Raw genomic sequence first — 24551 nt, 5'->3', positions numbered from 1 at the left:
TCCACCCCTTTGGGCACTGTCTGCTCCCATTCTATGCCAACTGGATAGCTATCACAACAGACAGATGGGCCTTAGAGGTCATCCGCTCAGGCTATACCATCCCCTTCCTGTCTGTACCCCCTACCCACCCCCATCCCTCTTCAGGGACCCCTCCCACGACCACTTGCTCTGACAAGAGGTTCAACATCTTCTGCAATTAGGTGCTGTGGAGACGGTGCCAACTCAGCACAGAGGGAAGGGGTTTTACTCCCACTATTTTTGATACAAAAGAAAAGTGGAGCTGGCGACCCAGTCTCGGCCTCAGACAACTAAACAAGTTCATCAAGAAGCAAAAATTCAAGATGGTTACACTAACAACAATAATTCCAGTGCTGGAGCTGGAAGATTGGTTTTCAGCCCTCGACATGCAAGACGCTTATTTTCACATCACTATACACCGTGCCCCCGGACACTTTCTCAGATTTGCCCTGGGCTCAGACCATTATGAGTACAAGGTTTTACCCTTTGGCCTCTCAAAGCACCCCATGTCTTCTCAAAGATTCTTGTGGTGGTAATGACACATCTCAGAAAAAAAGGGGTAATAATCTTTCTGTACCTGGATGATTGCCTGCTGAAGTCGCACACCCATGAAGAAGCCATCTGATCCACGCAGATGACTATCGACTGCTTCCAGAGTCTTGACCTGCAAATAAATATAAACAAATCTACACAACATCCAACCCAACAATTGGAATTCATAGGTGCATACCTAGACTCGACAATGGGGTTCGCATCTCTACCATCAGATAGATTCTACACCATACAGAATCTTGTTGCCCAGTTGAGGATCAGCCCACAGGTGTCAGCCCCCAACTGCCTGCAACTTCTAGGCCACATGCTGCACGTACTTTCGTCGTCAAGAACACACACCTGTACATGTGATGCCTACAAGGTTGGTTGGCCACAGTCTACAAACCAAATGTGCACAGACTAAACAGACTACTAACTATGCCTCCAAAGGTCAAGGACTCACTAATATGGTGGACTCTACCACACAACATGTGCTCCAGGGTCCTGTTCTCGCAGGATCCTCCCTCGCTTATAATCACGACTGACACCTCCCTCAACGGGTGGGAGGCACACTTGGGACATAACACGACTAAGGGCCTATGGTCCCCTTCCAAAGCCACGCTATATATAAATCTTCTAGAGCTCTGAGCTGTCCGAAATGCCTGTCTCTACTTTCTCCCACTCATCAAGAAACAAAGGATCAGGGTGATGACCAACAACATTGCATGTATGTTTTACATAAACAGACAAGGGGGAGTTCGATCCCATTCACTATGCACCGAGGCTAGGAAATTCTCTGAGCAAAGGCGTAGGGATGCACCTTGACCTGCAGTGGAGCACCCACAGGGACATCTCTCGAAGAAGAAATACAATTACTCCTATATAAAGCAAAGGCTTTTTAAATTAGGGAATTATTTGGGAACCCATGTAGCATCTTCTTCCCAAAGGATGTCTATGTAGAGGAATGGAAACTTACTTTGCAGAGTTTGATATATGCATTTTCTGAAGATAATGATGCCACTCTACACATTTTCCCTGAGGCTCACACATTTTCTATTTCTAGTGCACTATAGATCTTCTAGAAGGTGCTTGGATTCCCTTTGGAACATTTCCCAGATGTCTAGTAAGCCAAATGACACAGGATTTTAGCATCTTGCTTGCAGCAACTTTGAGGCCCAAAGACAATTCAAAACAAATTGATTTTTTTCTCTAAATGAAGACTTCAGTACACCTTAAGGTTCATTAATATAATTTGAGGTTATCGTCTTAATGCTAATAATCAGTTGTTAGGAGTCTTTTTACAACTTTGGAAAAATTCTCCTGGTGGCATGAGGTGAGGGGTTTTAGTCCCAAATCCTCCAGGAATAATTCCAGACTACCTTTGAGTTCCATGGGGGAGAGAGACAGCCTATTTGCGAAGAATGAGATGAGAAACTGCTGACAAAAAGAAAATGATCAGATAAGAAATTTTCCATTATCTCAAGGCAACAAGCAGCAAATTTTTAATAAAATCCTTTCCAAATATAAATATAAAATATTTTAAAAATATGCTGGTATTGTAGATACTAAATTAGAACTTTTTCTTTTTCTTTAGAGGACAATAGAGAGTTATGTGGACAAACGCATGGGAAGTACTTATGGACCACCAGGCGGGAGAAGAATGACCGTGTTTATTGATGATATTAATATGCCAATAATTAATGAATGGGGAGATCAGGTATAGAAGAAAACTTCATATAAGAATATATGACTAAAATATATTCTGTAGTATTTAACAAGAATATTTGAATCTCAGATTTTATCAGTCAGATTTTTTCTCATATACAGTAAACATTTTACTCCTTTTTACAATGCAGTGTTTTTATTAAACTGTAAATCATAGAAAATCCATATGATTATGGTGTAATTATTAAACAAACATCAGGGAGTAGAATAGATATTTTGAAGCTATATCTTGTACTTAGGAGTCATATTTCATATATTATCCTTAACTTTGTCATTTTTTTAAAAGCTCTAATGAAAGCAGTATAATCCCTAAAACAGCATGTTATTCAAATGTTCAGCCTGACATTAAATTGACAGGACCAGTCAGTTGTAGTAAACCATACATTTCTGCAAAAGAGTTCTGTATTATTTGTGGAAAAGCCATATCATGTCTTGTACACAGACAAAGTAGTTCTTAGTATTGCTCCTAGAGTTATTTAAAATAAGAATATTCCATTCCACTCTTCTCATTCTACTGTGCTTATCCAAAGCCAGTTCATACCACGGAAAACAGATGGCAAGATATAGATGTACAAAGAGCACAATGAATCTGTTTTCCTTGAACACAGCACATAAGAAAGACCCACAGCCTTGTATGACTCTTGCCACCCAAAAAGCAAAGGAAAGAAGTCATGGAAGTTTCCATAACCAGATACATAAGATAGTGCCTTGTGGAAACATATAGGTGTTAGGAAACTCAGCTCCTGAGGAGATTTAGGACACACTCACTTCCCAAGGTCACCAGTAACCTTTTGGATGGATACATTTCCTTATCAATGATTAATGGAGAAATTACGCTGGGGAATACTAAATATACTCACCTAATAATTTCCTTCTATTAATCTTTTCACCAGAACATCCCAACAAATGGTAGGACCAACTGATATAAATATTGGCATGAAGATATTTCATGGGCGGTATATGTGCCAATTTTACCATTATTTTTTGTATTATGGTAGAGCCTAGGTCTCCAGACAAGACTTATTAAGCACAGTACATTCATATATTTAGAAGCTGTCTTTTCCCGAAGAGCTTATCTAAATAGACAAGATAGAGAAAGGTTGGGAGAAAGCAAGTAGCAGTATTTTCCCCATTTTTCAAAATGGGAAATTGAGCCATGGAGAGATGTAAGTGATTTGTCCATGGCCACACAGAAGTCTGCAGCACAGTTAGGAACTGAACCCAGCTCCTCTGAGTACCAGTTCAGTGCCTTAACCACAAGGCAATACTTCTTTATTTGGTCAAAATGAGTAAGACAGTATTTTTATTACCATTTAGTTATATCTTAAAGCTCTAAAAAAAAATTTCTGGTGGTTTGCCATTTAGGTAAGGTAGTGCCTTATAAGTGATCTTGAAAGTCTTGGAGGTGTTGTGGTCTGTGTCTGGACTAAGATAAAAACAAATTTCTCTGAGGATTAGAGGAGAGATTGCAAGAACAAAGAAAATTAGAAGATGAGTATATTTCCATTTTCTTCCTTTAAAATAGTAATTAATATTTGTTTTATAATCTTATAGGTAACAAATGAAATAGTTCGTCAGATGATGGAAATGGAAGGAATGTACAGTTTGGATAAACCTGGAGACTTCACTACAATTGTTGATGTACAGTTAGTAGCAGCTATGATACACCCTGGAGGAGGCCGTAATGACATCCCACAGCGTTTAAAAAGGCAGTTTACTGTGTTTAATTGCACACTACCATCCAATGCATCCATAGACAAAATATTTGGTATTCATTTTTTTTTGTAATTTTGATTTATTTTACTGTAGGCTAATACATGTAAAATTTATAAACATGAGTCCTGATTGTCCTCTTACACAATTTTAGATCAGGAGAAACTCCAATGAAATAATTGGAGTTGTACTAGGGTAAAATTGTGCAAGTAGGAGGAGAATTGGGCCTTGCATTAGAATGAGACAGTCAGATTCAGTTGATTTGTGACTTAAAGGTGAATTAAATACCTCTAATTTTAAATACACAATAAATCTTTTTAAAAGTTTTCAGTTACCAAATCATTTAGGGTGAAATTTGTCATATTGCAAAGGGCCCATTCAAGGTCCAGTTCACCTCTTAGGTCCCTGGTGAAGGCCTGGTGTAGGCCCTCTGAAATTAGGTGAATTCCACCCTAACAAAATATAAGTGTAGGCTTCTGAATTATGAACAAACATATGTTAAGAAAAATTAACAGTTAATTAATGCTTTCCTCTCTGACTTCACAATACATGACCAATATAATTTCCTCTAAAATAGTTGATGATATTGCTAACATCAAAAGCCATGTAAGGAACATAGCTCCCTGAACTGGTGCTGTTCATAACAGGCATCTTAGCTCCCAGTGCACTAGATGGAACAGTCTGTGATTCCACCCTGTGCGAGGAGTATCACAAGGAATTAAGTTCTTGCTGGTGTTCCACGCAGCCACCTATGCAGATCTGTGTAGGATTAGAGATGCAATTCAGTCTTTGGTGTTTTAAACCAGTGGTTCTCAACCAGGGGCACACATACCCCTGAGGATACACACAGGTCTTCCAGTGGGTACATCAACTCATCTTGATATTTGCCTAGTTTTACAATAGGCTATGTAAAAAGCACTAGCGAAGAAACTAAAATTTCATACAAACAACTTGTTTATACTTCTTTATATACTATACATTGAAATGTAAGTACAATATTTATATTCCAATTAATTTATTTTATAATTATATGGTAAAAATGATAAAGTAAGCCATTTTTCAGTCATAGTGTGCTGTGACACTTTCGTATTGTTATGTCTGATTTTTGTAAACAAATAGTTTTTAAGTGAGGTGAAACTTGGGGGTACGCAAGACAAATCAGACTCCTGAAAGGTTCAGAGCCACTGTTCTAAACTATTTATTATGGGCCAGATTCTGCCATTTATGCTTATTTTGAGTCATACCTTGCTTTGCAATAAGTCTCATTGAAAAAATAAATAATTAAAAATACAGAACCCTGAACTCAGGACTTTGCGGGTAAACATCCCTTTAAGTTAATCTAAATAATAAAATTTGAACCCAGGATTTTAATTGTTAAAGTTTTTAATTCACTAACTCATAATTCATTTTACATCTGAGCATATCATTTTTAAGTTGAGCAATGCTTTTGTGTCTTTTAGCAAAATATCTGTTGTTTTTCCACTCTTTTCCTTTCCAATTTTTCGCCCAGTCAAATGTGGTCAGGTGAGTTAGAGGGTCTGTACCTATTATTCTCACCGAGTGTCCCTTTTCATAGCTGTCTAGGTTTTGGCAGGTATGATCTGGTTGTGTCATTTGTGGAGTTTGTTTTGGTAGGATATAGAATAAATTTCAGATCTCAGAATAGAATTTAGAATTACAAAAATGAAAATTGCATGTTAACAAGAAGGACTCTATATTACACTTTTCAAAATCTGTTTATTGAAAATAGACTTGCAAACAGTCATGATTTTCAACTACCCTTTTGCCCCCATAAATTTCTAATAATTCACATGAATAGTATAAAAAAAACAGTGTACCCAACTTGTTCTTAGGATGCAAAGGGGGACATAGGCCAGCTTAACAGGCTACTTGGGAAATCCTCCAGCCTAGGGGGACTCTCTGAATGCAGGGGCAGGGATAGGTCAGTGGTTTGAGCATTGGCTTGCTAAACCCAGGGTTATAAGTTCAATCCTTCAATGGGCTACTGAGGCAAGACAGGTCTGGGCAAAACAAAAGAAACCTGTCAGGGACAATACTTGGTCTTGTTAGTGAAGGTGGGGGACTGTACTCAATGATCTTTCAGAGTCCTTTCCAGTTCTCTGAGATAGGTATATCTCTATATATATTAACACTGTGCTATTCCCCAAGTATAGCTAGGGGTAGAGGGTTTGCAGCTGGAGCATTTTTATACTTCAGCTGTTTTTGGCAGCCTGAACAGCCCATTGAGGTCATAGATAAATGGGCATAGGTTAGAACAGTCCTGAAGTTGCTCTAATTAAGTTAGGGCTGAATGGGCCCCAGAGCTAGGGTGCTGCAAAGGTAGCATAAAGCCAGCTTTGCACACTACACTCCTACTTTGTGGATCATGGGCCACTCCACCAAGGCTAAGGCAACTTCTGCAGCTTCTTTGGGAAGCATATCAATTTCAGAAATTTTTGGGGCAGTTACATGAGGATCAGTGCACACTTTTATCCAGCACTATTCCTTAGTTGAGACCTCAAGATTTGACGCCCTCTTAGGCAGACCTGTCTTGCAACTATTATTAAAATAGGACTCCAAGCACCCACCTCCTGATTATGAGGTCCTTGCTTGCTAGTCACTAGAAGTAGAATCCATGTTGACAATCACTCAAAGAAGAAAAAATGGTTACTTACCTTACAGTAACTGCAGTTCTTTGAGATGCATTGTTCCCATTGATTCTCTGACACACCTTCCTTCTCTGCTAGTTCAGAGTCCTATATCACTTGAATTCTGTAATGGTAAAGGAACTGAAAGATGGTTAGGCCCATTCCACTCTTTATGTCCTTCTGGGGTGTAATTGCAAGGGCATCTAGGGCACAGGTACATCCCCAATGGACACTGCTGGCCAAAAAAATCCAATCTCACGTGCATGGGGGGCCTGTGCACCAGACCACAAGTGTAATCTATGTAGACAATGTATCTCAATGAACCATGGCTACTGTAAGGTAAATAACCTTTCTTTCTTAGGAAATAATTAATTATATCTTGCAATCATTCTGAAGTTGTATATTGCATCTTATTTTTCAGGAATAATTGGCTGTGGATACTTTCATCCATGCAGAAAATTCAATCCTGAAATATGTGACATGATAAAGAAATTAGTTCCAGCTGGCAGAATATTGTGGCAATGGACTAAGGTACAGAATACAGGAAATAGTGGAGCCGTATTCACTGTTTATTAACAGAGTGCCTATTACCATAAGTTAGGTGCTTATTTCAAAATTTTAAAAACATATATTTCATAAAACTACCCACAGTGGTTACCCACTGTGATCAGGGGTCAATGAGGGGGGAAAATATGGGTGATTCTCTTCCAAACTATGCTCAAAAATAAGATTGAAGGAACAATAATCCACACCGGGTAGAGTCAAGCACAGGAGTTTATTATGCACAGCGCTGGCAGAGTGTCACTTTGCTTATTAGGCTCAGAGACACTGCAAAACAATTAGTTACAATAGATTATACATGGTGCTCATTGGGCGGAGAGAAGGGACAGGTTTTCCCAAACCCCTGGATAGGTTTTAACAGCAAGACAAGATAAGCACACAAGCCAATGGTCTAAAAGATTACATAATGGTTCCACCCATGGCCCAAATTCACATATTGCTGACACACAGGTAATTACCCCTAAACTATGTCTATTAAAGTGTATAGGTTGAATCCTAATTTTGGGATCCAGGGGAATGAGGTAGCAGCTCTCTCGGTTGACCAACAGGTACATTCCTAGAGATTTAAAGCGAAAAAGCAGTAATTAGTACTTAACAATTTCACAAGTTTACCGTTGCATTTCTGTGGGCTAGGACTGGCATATATCTGTGAGGGGAGGGTGTCATAACTCATGTCAATCATATTAGGCCTCTCCCCGAACTTTGTCTAGGATCTGAGGGCTATTGTACTACTATCTCCTCCCTGCATTAGGGAGTAACCGTGAGGCCTTTCTCAGCGCTTCATGTGTCTATAACTCACGATAAGGACGCCCAGTTACATTAGGAGTTATGCTGACTCCACTCACTGACTTGAAACACACAAGGTTATCTGTTTACCCCAGCTTCCTCTGAGCTATGTATTGTTCTATATTAGCCAGCTCCCATAGCCCAAGCCAAGCTCTGGACTCTGGGCCTATATTGAAAAGTTCTTAGCAGAAACTGTAGTTAAGATCTTACATCCATAGCTAATGGATTCTGACCCTTCAAAGATCAACCAACATGAGATGCCACTCAGAGTAGGTTACACAGATGTTCCAAATGTGATCAAGAATGCTCGCTGGGTCCACTAGGTTCTGCTAGGCTCTTTGGGTTAGGGCAAAGTGGTGGGGGAAAGTGGTGTTACTCCCCAAGCCCACTCACTCATGGTGCCAATGAGCTGTTACTCACAATAGATCATGCAGCTCTTTATAAGTTTATCCTTTCTCTTTTTTCTTTTGGGGCTTCTCTACACACAAAAATTGTACCATTTTCACTATACTGACATAGTAAAAGCTGTACAACACCCCTAGTATGGACACAGTTATATCAATATAAAGTATCAGAAGGGTAGCCATGTTAGTCTGTATCCACAAAAACAACGAGGAGTCCGGTGGCACCTTAAAGACTAACAGATTTATTTGGGCATAGGCTTTCTTAGGTAAAAAACCCACTTCTTCAGCTGCATGGAGTAAAAATTACAGATACAGTCATAAATATATATTGGCACATAAAGAGAAGGGAGTTACCTTACATGTGGAGAACCAACGCTGAAGGCCAATTTAGTCAGTGTGGATGTAGTCTCCCAATAATTGATGAGGAGGTGTCAATATCAAGATAGGGAAATTGCTTTTGTAGTGAGCCAGCCACTCCCAGTCCCTATTCAAGCCCAAATTGATGGTGTTAAGTTTGCAAATGAATTGTAGCTCAGCAGTTTCTCTTTGAAGTCTGTTTTTGAAGGGTTTTTTTTTTGAAGTATGGCTACTTTTAAATCTGTCATTAAGTGTCCAGGGAGATTGAAGTGTTCTCCTACTGGCTTTTGTATGTTACCATTCCTGATGTCTGATTTGTGTCCCCTTTTATGTAGAGACTGTCCAGTTTGGCCAATGTACATGGCAGAGGAGCATTGCTGGCACACGATGGCATATATCACATTAGTAGATGTGCAAGTAAATGAGCCTCTGATGGTGTGCCTTACATGCTATCATGTGCCAGCAATGCAGGAAGTACCCTGAGAGATTAAGGGAGAAGGAAAAAAGAAAAACAAGGAAATGGGTTCAGGGAATGAAAATAACCCGTTTGTTAACAGTGGTCAAGCAGTTATCAGATCTTCTGCTTTAGAATGACAAAGGAAGGAACCCCAAGAGCAGTATGGAGTTGTTGGGGGAACAAGTGACCACAGGTAGCCAGGAGGAACAGTGGCACCAGCAGACCCCTCCACAAAATAAAAGGGGTGAGAATGAAAAACCTGGCCCCCCAGGTTGCTCCCAGTGCAAGGACCTGTGGGCTTAAGTGGAATTATGAGGGCAATTTCCATCCACCAAATGTGATTTTTGTGGGTGGAGAATGGACACATCTTACAAGGGGACTCTAGGTGACTATCCTGTGAGCAAAGAAAGATTGAAGCCAAATAATGCCTCCAGTAAAGTGAGGAGAATGAAGGGAATCAAACACCTTTCCATCAGGCAAGATGGGGAGGTGTGTGATAGAGTGCTGGGAATCAGCAACTGAACCAGCACTCTGGTCACTGTTTAACCAATTGAGCCCCAGATAGGGCCTGGTTAAGGAGATGAATTCATGATTATTTGATCAGATTGGGGTTGGGAAGTTAATGAGCTAACTAGTTCATTAACAAGGAAACTGGATAAAAGAGCACAGGAAGGCAGTGCAAAAGGTGGGTGGAAAACAGAAAAGAAAGACAGAAAGAAAGAAAGAAAGAAAGAAAAGTTACCAGTGCCTGAGAAAAAAGCGTTCTTTTGGCGGAGATACTTTTAACCCCTCCCTCTGCCCTTTCAGGAGAAGGGGTAGTGAAACCGGATAACATAAATATCACAACTGCCCTAGTATGTAAAGGTGGTAGAGTGAACCGCTATAAATAAACTGCATGCGGGTATTGATGAAATGGAAGGTCTCTGAGTAGTCTGACACAAAGAGGATAGGAGTCGAGGCGCCCCATCACAGGAAGTCACTCCAACCGCAAACCTTTTAAACAGTTTTTGTGTATGGGATTTCCTGCAGTTTTAATACAGCAAGTTTAGGGGCTCATGAAATTGAGAAAGAGATGTCCATCTACTTTCTCTAAGGTGTGTGAGGATATGGAGAGTGTGGGGATGTTTGAGGTAGGAAAAGAGACACAGCAGAATGGGGAGGAAATGGAAGGGAGCTAAGTGTATAGGAGGGCTTACCAAATCCATATTGGCCCTCCATGACTCCAGTACAATGATGCATTCCTGGGACAGGGGGAGCTCTTCAGTGTACTGTATTTCAACTGAATCAGGTTCCTTGTTGGGGGAAAAAGTGAAATGAACAATCCTCCTGAAAATATACTTCAGCTGAATTAAACATGCCGTGTATTGAGAGCCAGGAGACCATGAGTTCAAATCTTACCTGTTCTGCTCACTGCTGTTTATATTTCTGTGCACTTCACAGCCTTGATTATTGAGCATACCTATAGCTTAAGAGGAGGTCGAATATCAACTACTCCATTTGACACATAAGTTAACTAAGAGGATGCACAAAGTAATTTATAGTAGAACTGGGAATAGATACCAGCTTGCTAATATGGCAGACACCACACTGGCTCTCAGAAAGAAGCTGGCAATCCTATGTGTTTCTCTATGTAGTCTATAGCTACTGTTCTAACCACTAGACTACACTCCTTTCTGACAGCCAAGAACAGAACTCAGGTTGTTCTTCGAGTGATTGTCCATATATATTCCACTTCTGATGCATGTGCTCCATGTGTGCAAGATCAGATCCTTTTGGCCAGAAATGCTTGGGGCCATGCTTGCACCCTGAGTACAACCCCCTCTACCCCCATTACTCTGTGCCAAACCATTACTCTATTTCTTCTTACGGCCCATAGCTGTGAGATAGAACCCTTAGCAATGTCTGTTTCTCTTGCAGACTGCGTAACCCAAAATAGTTGGGTAATACAGTAATAGTTCTGTAAATTAGGTCTTAATATAGTTGGAGTAGTGTTAGTTAGTTAGTGTAAATAGTGTAGGTATGCACATTGGGTTTAACAAAAGAAAAAAAACTATATGTTTCTTCATAGTTTTAGGGAAATTTTTCCTGGTACTGGGAGTTAGCCCTTGTGACTCAACCAAGGCCTCCTGGGTTCAAGAATCGCTTGTCTTGTGAGGCATTCATGCCACTAAATAACTGTCACTCAAGATGCCTTTTTTTGCTCTGGGGAAGGACATACATTGCTCTATCTGCTGTTCTTTCTCAAAAAGAATGCAGAAAACAAGAAAGGCACACCTTAGGCTTTTTCTTTTGGACTTTTTCTTTTAGGCCTATCTCAGAGAAAATAACTCCCTGGGCCTGAACAGGCTTTGTCTAGGAGTGCTCCTGTTAGCTCTGACTCAAGCCCTAGTTCCCAGGCCTTTTCTTCTAAGAAAACCTTGGCTTCAGAGTCTAGCAAGACTGCCAATTCCTCCTTGGCAAAGTCTTCTGATGGTGGTAGGAAGGAGCACTGTTCCTCTGTGGAACATAAGTACAGGTTGCCTTTTCTGGGCCTTAGTGGAGAAAAAATAGCTTACTTCACCTCACTCTCTCTAAGGGTAGTTCATGGCCTGGAATGTGTCCCACTGATACCCTGATGAAGACTGATAGCTGACTGACAGTACTATTTCAGGAGAAGTTCCAGGCTGTGCCTGGTACCAATTCTGTGGTGCTGATGTCGATTCACTCTGTATTGATGACCTTTTCACCCATGACACTGGTGCTGATGATCTCTTTTCCACTCCTCTCAATTCTGACCTTCTCGGCACTGAAGTCATTTGTGGTACCAACTGACCTAACAGAACCAACTATATTGTCCTCTGTAGTAAAGGTTCCTCCTATGGTACCAGCCACTGCCATGGTACCCGGCACTTCTTCACCACTGACAAGATCACTCTGTAGTCCTCCTCCATCCCTGGAGGAGGAATATTCCTTTTCTTCATCAGTCTCTGAACACAGCAGGGAGGTGTCCCCTGTCCACTAACCAAGTTCTCACTCATATTACCACTGTTGGTCTGTGAGGGAGTCTAGGGCTTGTTATTTTATGCACAGACTTAGGCCTGGTCTACACTACGAGTTTAGGTCGAATTTAGCAGCGTTAAATCGAATTAAGCCTGGACACGTCCACACGGCGAAGCCCTTTTTTTCGACTTAAAGGGCCCTTTAAACCGGTTTCTTTAGTCCACCTCCGACAAGAGGATTAGCACTGAAATTGGCCTTTGTGGGTCGGATTTGGGGTAGTGTGGATGGAATTCGACGTTATTGGCCTCCGGGAGCTATCCCACAGTGCTTCATTGTGACTGCTCTGGACAGCACTCTCAACTCAGATGCACTGACCAGGTAGACAGGAAAAGACCTGTGAACTTTTGAATTTCATTTCCTGTTTGCCCAGCGTGGAGAGCACAGGTGACCACGCAGAGCTCATCAGCACAGGTAACCATGATGGAGTCCCAGGATCGCAAAAAAGCTCCAGCATGGACCGAACAGGAGGTACGGGATCTGCTCGCCATATGGGGAGATGAATCAGTGCTAGCTGAACTCCGTAGCAGTAAATGAAATGGCAAAATATTAGAAAAAGTCTCAAAGGCCATGAAGGACAGAGGCCATAACAGGGACACACAGCAGTGCCACGTGAAAATTAAGGAACTAAGGCAAGCCTACCACAAAGCCAGAGAGGCAAACAGAAGATCCGGGGCAGAGCCGCAAACATGCTGCTTCTACGCGGAGCTGCATGCCAGGCTAGGGGATGCAACCACCACTACCCCAACCATGCTCTGACTCCATCAATGGAGAATCACGCAACAGGGTAGCAGATTCAGGGTACAAGGAAGATGATGATGAAGACAATGAAAATAGCTCACAGCAAGGAAGCGGAGAAACCGGTTTCCCCAACAGCCAGGATATGTTTATCACCCTGGACCTGGAACCAGTAACCCCCGAACTCACCAAGGCATGCTCCCAGACCCTGAGGGCACACAAGGGACTTCTGGTGAGTGTACCTTTGTAAATATTACACATGGTTTAAAAGCAAGCATGTTTAATGATTAATGATTAATTTGCCCTGGCAATCGTGGCCAGTACAGCTACTGGAAAAGTCTGTTAACGTGTATGGGGATGGAGCGGAAATCCTCCAGGGACATCTCCAGAAAGCTCTCCTTCATGTACTCCCAAAGCCTTTGCAAAAGGTTTCTGGGGAGGGCTGCCTTATCCCGTCCACCATGGTAGGACACTTTACCACGCCAGGCCAGTAGAACGTAGTCTGGAATCATTGCATAACAAAGCATGGCAGCGTATCGTCCCTGTGTTTGCTGGCATGCAGATAACATCCATTCCTTCTCTCTCTTTGTTATCCTCAGGAGAGTGATATCATTCACGGTCACCTGGTTGAAATGGGGTGATTTTATTAAGGGGACACAGAGGTGCAGGACATTCTGCTTGGCTGAACAGAAATGTTCCCCGCTGTTAGTCACGCGGTGAGGGGGAGGGGTGAAGTGATCATCCCAGAGAATTGGGTGTGTGGGGGGGTAGTTGGGTTTGTGCTGCATGTTAACCCAGAAACCACAGCCCCTCCTTTTACATTGCAAACCCATTTTAAATGGTCAACCCAACAGGTGCTTGGTTTGGGAAATGAGGGCACTGCTGTTTGAAACCATTCCCACATGTTATGAAGGTTAAAAAAGCCAAAAGACTGTGGCTTACCATGGCTGCCTGCAAGCCGAAATCTGTTGCCTGGCACTGCGTGAATGATCTCTCACACCAAACTGGCAGGCCCTCAATATAATAGGAAAAATGCGACCTTGTAACAAAAGCACATGTGCTATGTAATGTGAACAGCAAAATTTAACACGAAAGAGTGTACCCCTTGTTCTCTAAAATGTGTCTTTTTTAACCACCTCTCCCTTCTCCTCCACCAGCCGCAAATGTTTCTCCGTCGCAGAGGCCAGTGAAAATTAGAACAGTGGACTCGGGATGATATGTTCTCAGAGCTCCAGATGTCCTCCCATGCTGACAGACCACAGCAGAATGCGTGGAGGCAGTCAATGTCACAGTGCAAAAAAGCACAGTATGAACAAGAGGAGAGGTGGCGGGCTGAATTGCGGGCTGAAGAGAGCAAGTAGCGGGCTGAAGAGGATAGGTGGCATCAGCTTGCTGACATAAGGCAAGAGTCGATGCTCCGGCTGCTGGAGCATCAAACTGATATGCTCCAGCGTATGGTTGAGCTGCAGGAAAGGCAGCAGGAGCAGAGACCGCCGCTACAGCCCCTGTGTAATCAACAGCCCTCCTCCCCAAGTTCCATAGCCTCCTCACCCAAACGCCCAAGAACACGGTGGGGGGGCCTCTGGCCACCCAGCCACTTCAGCCCAGATGATTGCCCAAGCATCAGAAGGCTGGCCTTCAATAAGTGTTAAAGTTTTAACGTTTTAAACTGCAGTGTGTCCTTTTCCTTCCCTCCTCTCCCACCCCTCCTGGGCTACCTTGGGAATTATTCCCCTAGTTGTGTGATGAATTAATAAAGAATGCATGAATGTGAAGTAACAATGACTTTATTGCCTCTGCAAGCGATGCTCGAAGGGAGGAGGGGAGGATGGTTAGTTTACAGGGAAGTAGAGTGAATCGGGGGTGGGTAGGGGGGAGGATTCATCAAGGAGAAACAAACAGAAGTTTAGCACCGTAGCCTGGCCAGTCACAAAACTGGTTTTCAAAGCTTCTCTGATACGCACCGCGCCCTGCTGTACTCTTCTATCTGCCTTGGTATCTGGCTGTGTGTAATCAGCGGCCAGGCGATTTGCCTCAACCTCCCACCCCGCCATAAATGTCTCCCCCTTATTCTCACAGATATTGTGGAGCGCACAGCAAGCAGCAATAACAATTGGAATATTGGCTTCGCTGAGGTCTATCCGAGTCAGTAAACTGCGCCAGTGTGCTTTTAAACGTCCAAATGCACATTCTACCACCATTCGGCACTTGCTCAGCCTATAGTTGAACAGGTCCTGACTACTGTCCAGGCTGCCTGTGTACGGCTTCATGAGCCATGGCATTAAGGGGTAGGCTGGGTCCCCAAGGATAACGATAGGCATTTCAACATCCCCAACGGTTATTTTCTGGTCCAGGAAGAAAGTCCCTTCCTCCAGCTTTTGAAACAGACCAGAGTTCCTGAAGATGCGAGCATCATGTACCTTTCCCGGCCATCCCATGTTGATGTTAGTGAAACGTCCCTTGTGATCCACCAGGGCTTGCAGTAACATTGAAAAGTACCCCTTGCGGTTTATGTACTCGGTGGCTTGGTGCTCCGGTGACAAGATAGGAATATGGGTTCCGTCTATCACCCCACCACAGTTTGGGAATCCCATTGCAGCAAAGCCATCCACTATGACCTGCACGTTTCCCAGAGTCACTACCCTTGATAGCAGCAGGTCTTTGATTGCGTTGGCTACTTGGATCACAGCAGCCCCCACAGTAGATTTGCCCACTCCAAATTGATTCCCGACTGACCGGTAGCTGTCTGGTGTTGCAAGCTTCCACAGGGCTATCGCCACTCGCTTCTCAACTGTGAGGGCTGCTCTCATCCTGGTATTCTGGCGCTTCAGGGCAGGGGAAAGCAAGCCACAAAGTTCCATGAAAGTGCCCTTACTCATGCGAAAGTTTTGCAGCCACTGGGAATCATCCCACACCTGCAACACGATGCGGTCCCACCAGTCTGTGCTTGTTTCCCAGGCCCAGAATCGGTGTTCCATGCCATGAACCTCCCCCAGTAACACCATGATTTGCACATTGCTGGGGCCTGTACTTTGTGAGAGGTCTATCTTCATGTCAATTTCCTCATCACTCTCGCCGCCGCGCTGCAATCGCTGCAATCGCCTCCTCGCCTGGTTTTGCTTTGGCATGTTCTGGCTCTGCATATACTCCAGGACAATGTGCGTGGTGTTCATAGTGCTCATAATTGCCGCAGTGATCTGAGTGGGCTCCATGATCCCAGTGCTATGGCGTCTGGGCTGAAAAAAGGCGCGAAACTATTGTCTGACGGAGGGAGGGAGGGGCGAGTGACAACATGGCTTACAGGGAATTAAAATCAACAAAGGTGGCTGTGCATCAGGGAGAAACACAAACAACTGAATGGCCACAGAATGGCCACCCCAAAGATTGAACTCAAAACCCTGGGTTTAGCAGGCCATTGATTTCATGGAGGGAGGGGGAAGCAAATGAATACAGAACAAATCTGGTCCATCTATCTTTTACATCTTAGGCTAGCAGCAGACGATGCAGCATGACTGATAGCCATCGGCATCTTCTGGGTGCTTGGCAGAAAATGCTGTATTACGACTGCTAGCCATCATCGTCAAGACGGTTCAGTAGGACTGCCGGAAGGACTGAGTCTCCAGGAGACAAAACATTTCTGCCCAGGTGCCTCTGACCGAACTCACTGAGGAATACGACAACGATGGATACCAGTCGTAATACACCATCTACTGCCAAAAGGCAAGGAGTTGCTGCTGTATAGCAATGCAGCCCCATGTCTGCCAGCACCCAGATAGCCGATGACGGCTACCAGTCATACTGCACCATCTACTGCCAAAAGGCAATTAGCTGCTGCTGTGTAGCAATGAAGTACCACGTCTGCCGGCACCCAGATGACATATGGTGACGGTGAGCTGATCTGAGCTAAGCGGGCTCCATGCTTGCCGTGGTATGTTGTCTGCACAGGTAACCCAGGTAAAAAGGCGCAAATCGATTGTCTGCCGTTGCTCTGATGGAGGGGGAGGGACCTGACGACATGTACCCAGAACCCCCCACGACACTGTTTTTGCATCATCAGGCATTGGGATCTCAACCCAGAATTCCAATGGGCGGCGGAGCGGTGGAGACTGCGGGAACTGTGGGATAGCTACCCACAGTGCAACGCTCTGGAAGTCGACGCTAGCCTCGGTACTGTGGACGCGGCCGACTTAATGCACTTAGAGCATTTTATGTGGGGACACACACAATCGACTGTATAAAACCAATTTCTATAAAACCAGCTTCTATAAATTCGACCTAATTTCATAGTGTAGACATACCCTTAGGCTCACAGATCCTGAAACATCCATGGGCTAGTCTCAATCATTGGGAGTCTACATACCAGTGCCTAAAAGAAAGCAAGCCAGGCCTCAGAGTTATTCCACAGAGAGTCCCTCTACATATTAGTACACTCAGCAGAGAACCTCAGAGCCACCAAGGAAGAGACAAAGATTTCAAAGACAGAGACCTTCTGCCTCTATGTCTTCCGCTACAAAGCCTGCATCCACTTTGAAACAGCAATTTTGATACTGCAGTCAAGAGCCATTCTGTAGAACATCTAGAAGATCTATATTCTTTTTTGCCCCCTTTTGGAAAATGCCTTTGTTATTTTCAGGGAGTCTGGGACCTCGTCACCTCAGATGATTGGGTCGTAGAGATTTTCAGAGTGGGGTATTCTTTAACATTTCAGACTCCCTACCTTCACTCCACTTCTCTGTCCTTCAGATACCTCTCTCACAAGAGACCTACTCCAAAAGGTGGACAGACTTCTACATGTCAGAGCAGTGGAATATGTTCATTTGCAGTTCAATGAGAGGGGTTTTTACTCACACTATTTTCCCAAAGTAAAAAAGGGAGATGGTGCCTGATTCTAAAATTGAGGGGGTTCAGTGCCTTCATCAGCAGCTTCAAGTTCAGGGTGGTAACCTTAGCCTCTTGGTAAAGGGAATGTCTACGTTTGGGTGGAGAGGTTACCTGGACCATCATCAAATATTAGGATCTATGGACACCTGAAAAATGCCTTTGCATAATCGTGTCAGAACTCAGAATGATTTGTTTGGTCTGCATGGCATACAAGGACTGACAGTACAAATCATGGCAGACAGTATGACAGTGATGATCCATGTGAACAGACAAGGAGAAACTCAGTTGTCCCCTCTCTGCCAGGAATCTGTTTGCCTTTGGAACTGGTGCATTTGCCATCAAATCATCCTGAAAGCTCTGTATCTGCGAGGACTATTCACAACCAAGATATTAATCAATATATTTTAGAAGTGGGATTGAGATGTCTTTTGTAAGTTATCAGTTTTATTTAATGAAAATCAGAAAAATATATGAACTTTTGGTTATATGTTCTAAGTGTTGACATTTTACATATAGGGCTTAATCCTGCTCCCACTGAAATCAATGAGATTTTTGCTACTGATTTCACTGGGAGAAAGAGGAGGCCCAGGTTGCAATATATGAAAGCAAATATCATTATTATTTTCGGTGTGTATTACTCTTCTTTCCTTTTAGATGTCTTTGAGTTTGAACAATAACCATATTTTCGGCTTTAGGTAAAGATGCTGCCTACACCATCCAAGTTTCATTATATCTTCAATCTTCGAGACCTTTCCAGAATTTGGCAAGGAATGTTAACTATCAAAGCAGAAGAATGTAAGGATATCACTACCCTTATGGCACTTTTTAAAAATGAGTGCAATAGAGTCATTACTGACAGGTACAATAATTCTATATATTTGTATGTATTATGATATTTAGTACTTTTGGGAGATCATTAATTCTTTTCGCAGAAGCTCTCCATCTGATGTCAAGGAGAGGTCTGCACAGAGATCCATGTTAGAGTATGTCCTTTGGTGTTCATTCAATAATTCCATAATTTTATATGTTTTACAATATTTAGTAGTATTGGGAGACCATTATATTTATGGTCATATACTCTTGCTCTTTCTTCAGGGATGAAAATCAGCAGTATAGGGCCAAGTTTAAAGATGTTTTATTTTTCTGCAACCATCCTGCCTTGTGCTTTTATCCGAACAAATATCAACTTAGGTCTAAATGGGCTAGGTCAATAATTGGATGGAAAAACACCAAAGGACATATTCTAACTTGTATCTCAGTGCAGACCTCTCCTTGAAATCAAAGAGAGGGCTGGTGTGAAAAGAAGGTAGTATGATGAACTAAATTTATACCCTAGCCCACAGATCATAATTAAAAATATAATTTAGTCCACTCCACAGAATTAATTTGACTGCCCTGTAATAAACCAATGGCCCCATTTCCCCTGGGCATGTTCAAATGATTCATAAAACAGAGGTCTAGTTATTAAAGGTACCATGGCACTATTTTTAAGAATAGGTGCATTAGCTCAGTGTAGGAAAGATGCGTGGCCGCCCTTGGCGATTGACAGTGAGGGATGGCCAGATGCCCCCTTGTGGGCAGAACCAGGAAGGCCACACTCACCATACCGGAAGCAGAGGGGCAGGACAGGAACAGGAAGTATAAAAGGCGAGCCCTGTAGCTCAGCTGGGCAGCAGCTGCAAAAGGAGATGGATGCGTTCTCCCCACTGCTGACGCAGGAGTCCACAGAAGACTTCAGTTACCCTGAGGACTCACACAAGCTACCAGAGCTGCCAGACCCGACCAACGCTGAGGAACTGCTGGGGTCGCCACTGGCAGTGTACCCTGAGGAGACACCAGGCACTCACCACACTGAAGTACCAAACCTGGGGAGAGTAGGAAGTAACCCAGGGAAACTAGACAATCGTCTGGTAAGAGTGCTAGCCAGATACAAGCTCAGCATGTTGCAGGTGGATCCCCGCTGACCCAATCGTGGACCACTCTGCCACTGTTAGGGCCCTGGGCTGGGACATGGTGGAGTCGGGTGGGCCTGTGTCCCCCTACCCTCTGCCACCCCATAGACCAGGAGGCTATGTCGGTCTACTGACTGAGCCCTAGACTGTGTTTGGTGCTCACCCCTGCCTAAGGGCCTGGGCCCTTGAACTGTTCACTGCTCTACCCTGCCTGTGGGTTGGAGCCCTAGAGACAGCTAATTTCCCCCTTGTACAGACTGCCATTCCTGGTTTGTGACAGCAAAGAGGTGTGGCCTCTCTTGGAGATTGACAGTGAGGGATAGCCATGCACTCCTACATGCCTACACTCAGGAATCATACTAAAATTCTAGCTAGAGTATAGTGATCACCATTAAAAATCAACCTTTACCCACAATTACTACTGAGATCTCAGATAATGCAGCTGTTTCGTATTCTAATTTCCTAGGGAGATTCTTTCATATTTCAAATACCATAGGTTAGTAACTGTGAATAAATGTTAACTTTTTACAAACAAACAGTTGTATATATATTGTTTTTCTTCATGTATATATTACAAAGTGAAAGTAGTAAAAATGCTGTGCTATAGATACAACAGGAAACAGTGTGTAATAAAGAATAAACTCTGTCTTATTTTTCTTTCTAATTAGTCCTAAACTCAGAGGTCTTGAAGTGGTACATGCCCTGTATCTTCTTTTGTACTTTTGTCAGCCATATTTGCAGATAATATCTTCATAAGATGAATTTATCTATGCTAAAATGTTGGGTATATAAACATTACTATTCAGCACAATAGATTTCGCACACTGCTACTTATCTACTTCCACCCTGGCAAAGCCAAAAGTATATAAAAAATATTTATTTCTCTCTCACACACACTTAGCCTGTGGCAGTGTAAGAGTTTCTGATGTACAAAAAACAAGATTCTTCTTCAAGTAGTGTACCTGTGGGTTCTCCATTTCAGGTGCACATGAGCTCTGAGCCTTTGATCAGAGATTTTTGGTACCAGTGCCTATTTGACCTGTGCATGCTCCCTACATAACCTTGTAGCCTGAAGCTAGGCTGTATAGGGCTGTGAGGGTGACAAACAAATTTTCTTCTGTCTGGAATGCCAAGCTCCCTGGGATTTAAAAGGTGGCTTTGCTGTCCAGAAGCTGTGATGGGCATTCCCAATATATATGTTGTTTTGGAGACTCTCATATACTCAGCAAGTTCAAGATTTGCACTTCTTTTAAGGGGCGATCCCATAAGAACAGGGAAATAACATACAGGCTCTTAATGATGTAGCAAGCCCTAAGGCCAGCTTTGGATCCAGGTGCAGAGAACCCCCCCTCTACAAGGACCATCCACTTCAGTCAGTGCCCTGTTGAAGACAAGATCATGGTCACCAAGACTTTTCAAGGTAAAGAGAGCAGCAAGGTTCTGGTCTCTGATACTTTCCATGAGTCAGGCTGATAACTGCACCAGCAGTACCGAGAGCTTCCCGCTCCAAGTCTAAGGACGGGGATAAGAGGAGCAGAACAGAGAGTTCCTCCTCAAAGAAAACTCAGTCACTGGAGACCTCAGGCCTGGAGAGAGGTGCTAGTGAGACTCTATGCACTTTGGGTACTATGAAACACTTTAAGACTTCAACTAAGTCCTGTACCTCAATGGTAAAGGGCTCGGTACTGAAGACTACTGCTACCAAGAGAGCGGCTTCAATGGAATCTGCAGTCCCCTTGCTACCGACACCAATGCCCCAGACAACAGCATTGGGAACATCATTGGTGCCCATACCAAGTTCAGTTGTGCTCTCAATACCACAGGAGTTCCCATACCTGAACGACCTTATGGTATCTAATGAGCCTGAATAACCCCTCCCTGCAACTTCCAGACACCTCTTGATACTAAGGCCTGCTTCATCACCAGTCGCTCCTGTTTTGTGAGACCTGTCTCTTTCCCAGCATCTAGTATCCAGGAAGAGGGATTGTCACCTCCTGTACAATATGTGGAGGAATAGTCCAGTTCAGACTCAAAACTTGCTGTTCAAGGCTCTCCAGTTTACTCCAGGAGACATTATTCCCTGATGCAGATGCAAGAAAGGCAGAATATCAGATTCCTCCCTATTAACACTTAAGATAACGAACTCTGGATACCTCCCCCCATGCCTTACAGTCTCCTCATTGGCCTTACTGGAATCCATGGAGAATGTACTGCAAGTAATTTCTCTGGGCCCCAATTAACTCCTATAAGGAATAAAGAAGGCCTCATTACCTGGTATCTTCCATCCCTCCCCTGCACTGTGAGTCAGCAGAGGAGACGTTTGAGGAGCAAGAGGCAGGAGTGAATACGGAGGTTATCCCCCTTACAAATATATCCTTCTCCATTACCTGATGAGGCTGTACTGCCACCACCACCATCAATAGCTGATGACTTTTGCCAGTTCCAGTACTTGATGAAGCAAGTTGCTAACACCCTGCAAATTCCCTTCGAAGAAGTCCAAGATTCCCATCACAATCTGCCTGGCATATTGCACGCTTCTGCTTCAGCTTGGGTGGCACTGCCAGTTAATAAAGCCCTTCTTGACACAGCCAAGACCATCAGGCAAACAGCAGCAACAGTCCCCACTACATGCAAGCAAGCTGATTAAAAAAATACTACATCCTGGCCAGGCATTTTGATTTTTTGTTTTCTCACCCAGCACCAAATTCTCTGGTCATGTGAATTAGGCAGGCAACATACCCCAAAAGTCACCCCATAAGAGCCACTCTTCAGTGCCATTACAGTTCAGGATAGCTAATCATCAGGCACTGATGTCAAAATATGACTACCTGAACTATGAGTTTAATGATTTTATTGACCATTTGCCACAGAAATACCAAGAACAGTTTAGTGCCATAATAAAGAAAGATCGGCAAAAATATCTTTGCAGGCTTCACTTGATGTGGCAGACACTGCAGCCAGGTATATTTTCACCACCAGAGTAATGAAAGAAGTTTCCTGGCTTCAGTTGTCTGGTTTTCCTTTGGAAGTGCAATCCACGGTGGAAGATTTACCTGCTGAGGGTCACAAGCTTTTCACAGATTTCCTGGACGACTTGCTTCATACCCTAAAGGACTCTAGGGCAACACCTGCAAATAAGAACTCGATCCCCATTTTCTAGCAGATGCTTTCCTCATTACATGGACAAAAAGTCTTTTTTATGCATACCCTTAAAGATCTTCATCAAGATCATACTGGACCAAGCCAAGGTAATTTTGATTTCACCAACTTGACCAAGACAAGTTTGGTTTCCTTACCTCATCATACTCACCCCTCACCCTCTCACCCTGTGGCAGCTCCCCTACCAAACCTCCGCTGTTGTCTTATGATGCAGGTCAGATACTTCACCCTAATCTGAACATTCTGCAAGTACAAGCATGGTTCCTCAGTGGTTCTTAGGATTAAAGGCAGCCTGTTCATCAAGAGTACAAAATGTAGTTTTAAGTAGCAGAAAGTAATCTACAAAACACACTTACTTTCAGAAATGGAGAAGATATAATCTCTGGTGTAACCAGCTTCATCTTTCACCTGTCCAGTCATTTTTCCACTATCTTGGATTAGCTGCTGGAATTGAAAACATCAGGCCGTTCTATGAGTTCCATCAAGGTTAATTTAGGGATATTAACTATGTGCTTGCTGCTCCATCTGTCTCTGAAGATGGATTTTAGTGGCCATTAACCAAACTATTCACCTTTCAGTTTTCTTTCTTAAGCTGCATTAGTCTACACAGGAATCTGCCTTTCAAGCACTACATGTTAAGAAGTCATCAGCATTCAGGAAGACTCCTAGACTCTGTATTTTCTCACTGGATCTCTGGATGCGTTTATTGCCTGTTACAGTTCGGCTGAGGTTCCACCTCCTCTACAAGTGTTTGTGCCTTCTACTAGAGCATAGTCTACAGCATTTCCCTACTTAAGGACATTCAGTTGCTGAAATCTTCAGGTCTGCAACATAATCCTCAGTGCTTACATTTTCCACCCATTATGCTTTGGTTCACTCTGCAAGATCACATGCTGCAGTATGCAACACAGTTCTTTCTTTTGTGATAGCCTCTGTTCCAAAACTCTCACCTTCTTAAGGGGTTACTGCCATGGAGTCGCCTGAAGTAGAACATCCACAGGGACACTACTTGAAAAAGGAGAGATTACTCATCTTGTGCAGAAACTGGAGTTCTTCAAGATTTGTGTCACTGTGAGTGCTCAACTACCCGCTTTTCTTCCCCTCTGCTTCAGGGTTTCCACTGTGGGACTTTGCAATAGAGAAGGAACTGAGGGCGGTTTGCCCACACATCCCTATATAGTCTCGGTACGGGACACGAGGATATGTAGGGTACAAGTGTGGGTCAAATGGGCATTGCTACCAAAAATCTCCGATCAAAGGTGCAGGGTGCATGCGTATCTGAAGTGGAGCACCCACAGGAATGCATATCTCGAAGAATGCCAGTTACTGCACAAGGTGAGTAACCTCTCCTTCACAATGCTTGCCTCTGGTAGTCAAGTGGAGGCAGGCTCTAATTTTTATATTCCAATAATCTTCTGGTATAAAGAAGGCAGTAAAGTTATAAAAGCTGGAGCTTTCCAAAATACTGACCACAGGCTTCCTATAATATGGATGAAGCAAAAACAGGCTCGATATACATCGGCATGTAGACTGCAGCAAATAATGACAGCTAAAACACACATAAAAAAAGTTAAAAGTTACACCT

The 24551-nt window shown here is 43.3% G+C and overlaps 1 protein-coding gene across 1 annotated transcript in view; it reads left to right on the top strand.

Annotated features, from left to right (window-relative positions):
• Window positions 1-24551, top strand: part of DNAH8 (dynein axonemal heavy chain 8) — a 581193-nt gene that overhangs the window by 418629 nt on the left and 138013 nt on the right. The window contains exons 57-60 of the mRNA XM_054024546.1: window positions 2144-2266; window positions 3829-4042; window positions 7057-7166; window positions 18551-18714. Coding sequence (XP_053880521.1) covers window positions 2144-2266; window positions 3829-4042; window positions 7057-7166; window positions 18551-18714 — 611 coding nt within the window. The remainder of the gene's footprint in view (window positions 1-2143; window positions 2267-3828; window positions 4043-7056; window positions 7167-18550; window positions 18715-24551) is intronic.

This window comes from Malaclemys terrapin, chromosome 3 (genome assembly GCF_027887155.1).
Source record: "Malaclemys terrapin pileata isolate rMalTer1 chromosome 3, rMalTer1.hap1, whole genome shotgun sequence".
Taxonomy (NCBI): Eukaryota; Metazoa; Chordata; order Testudines; family Emydidae; genus Malaclemys; species Malaclemys terrapin.
This window is presented reverse-complemented; position numbering and strand designations above follow the sequence as displayed.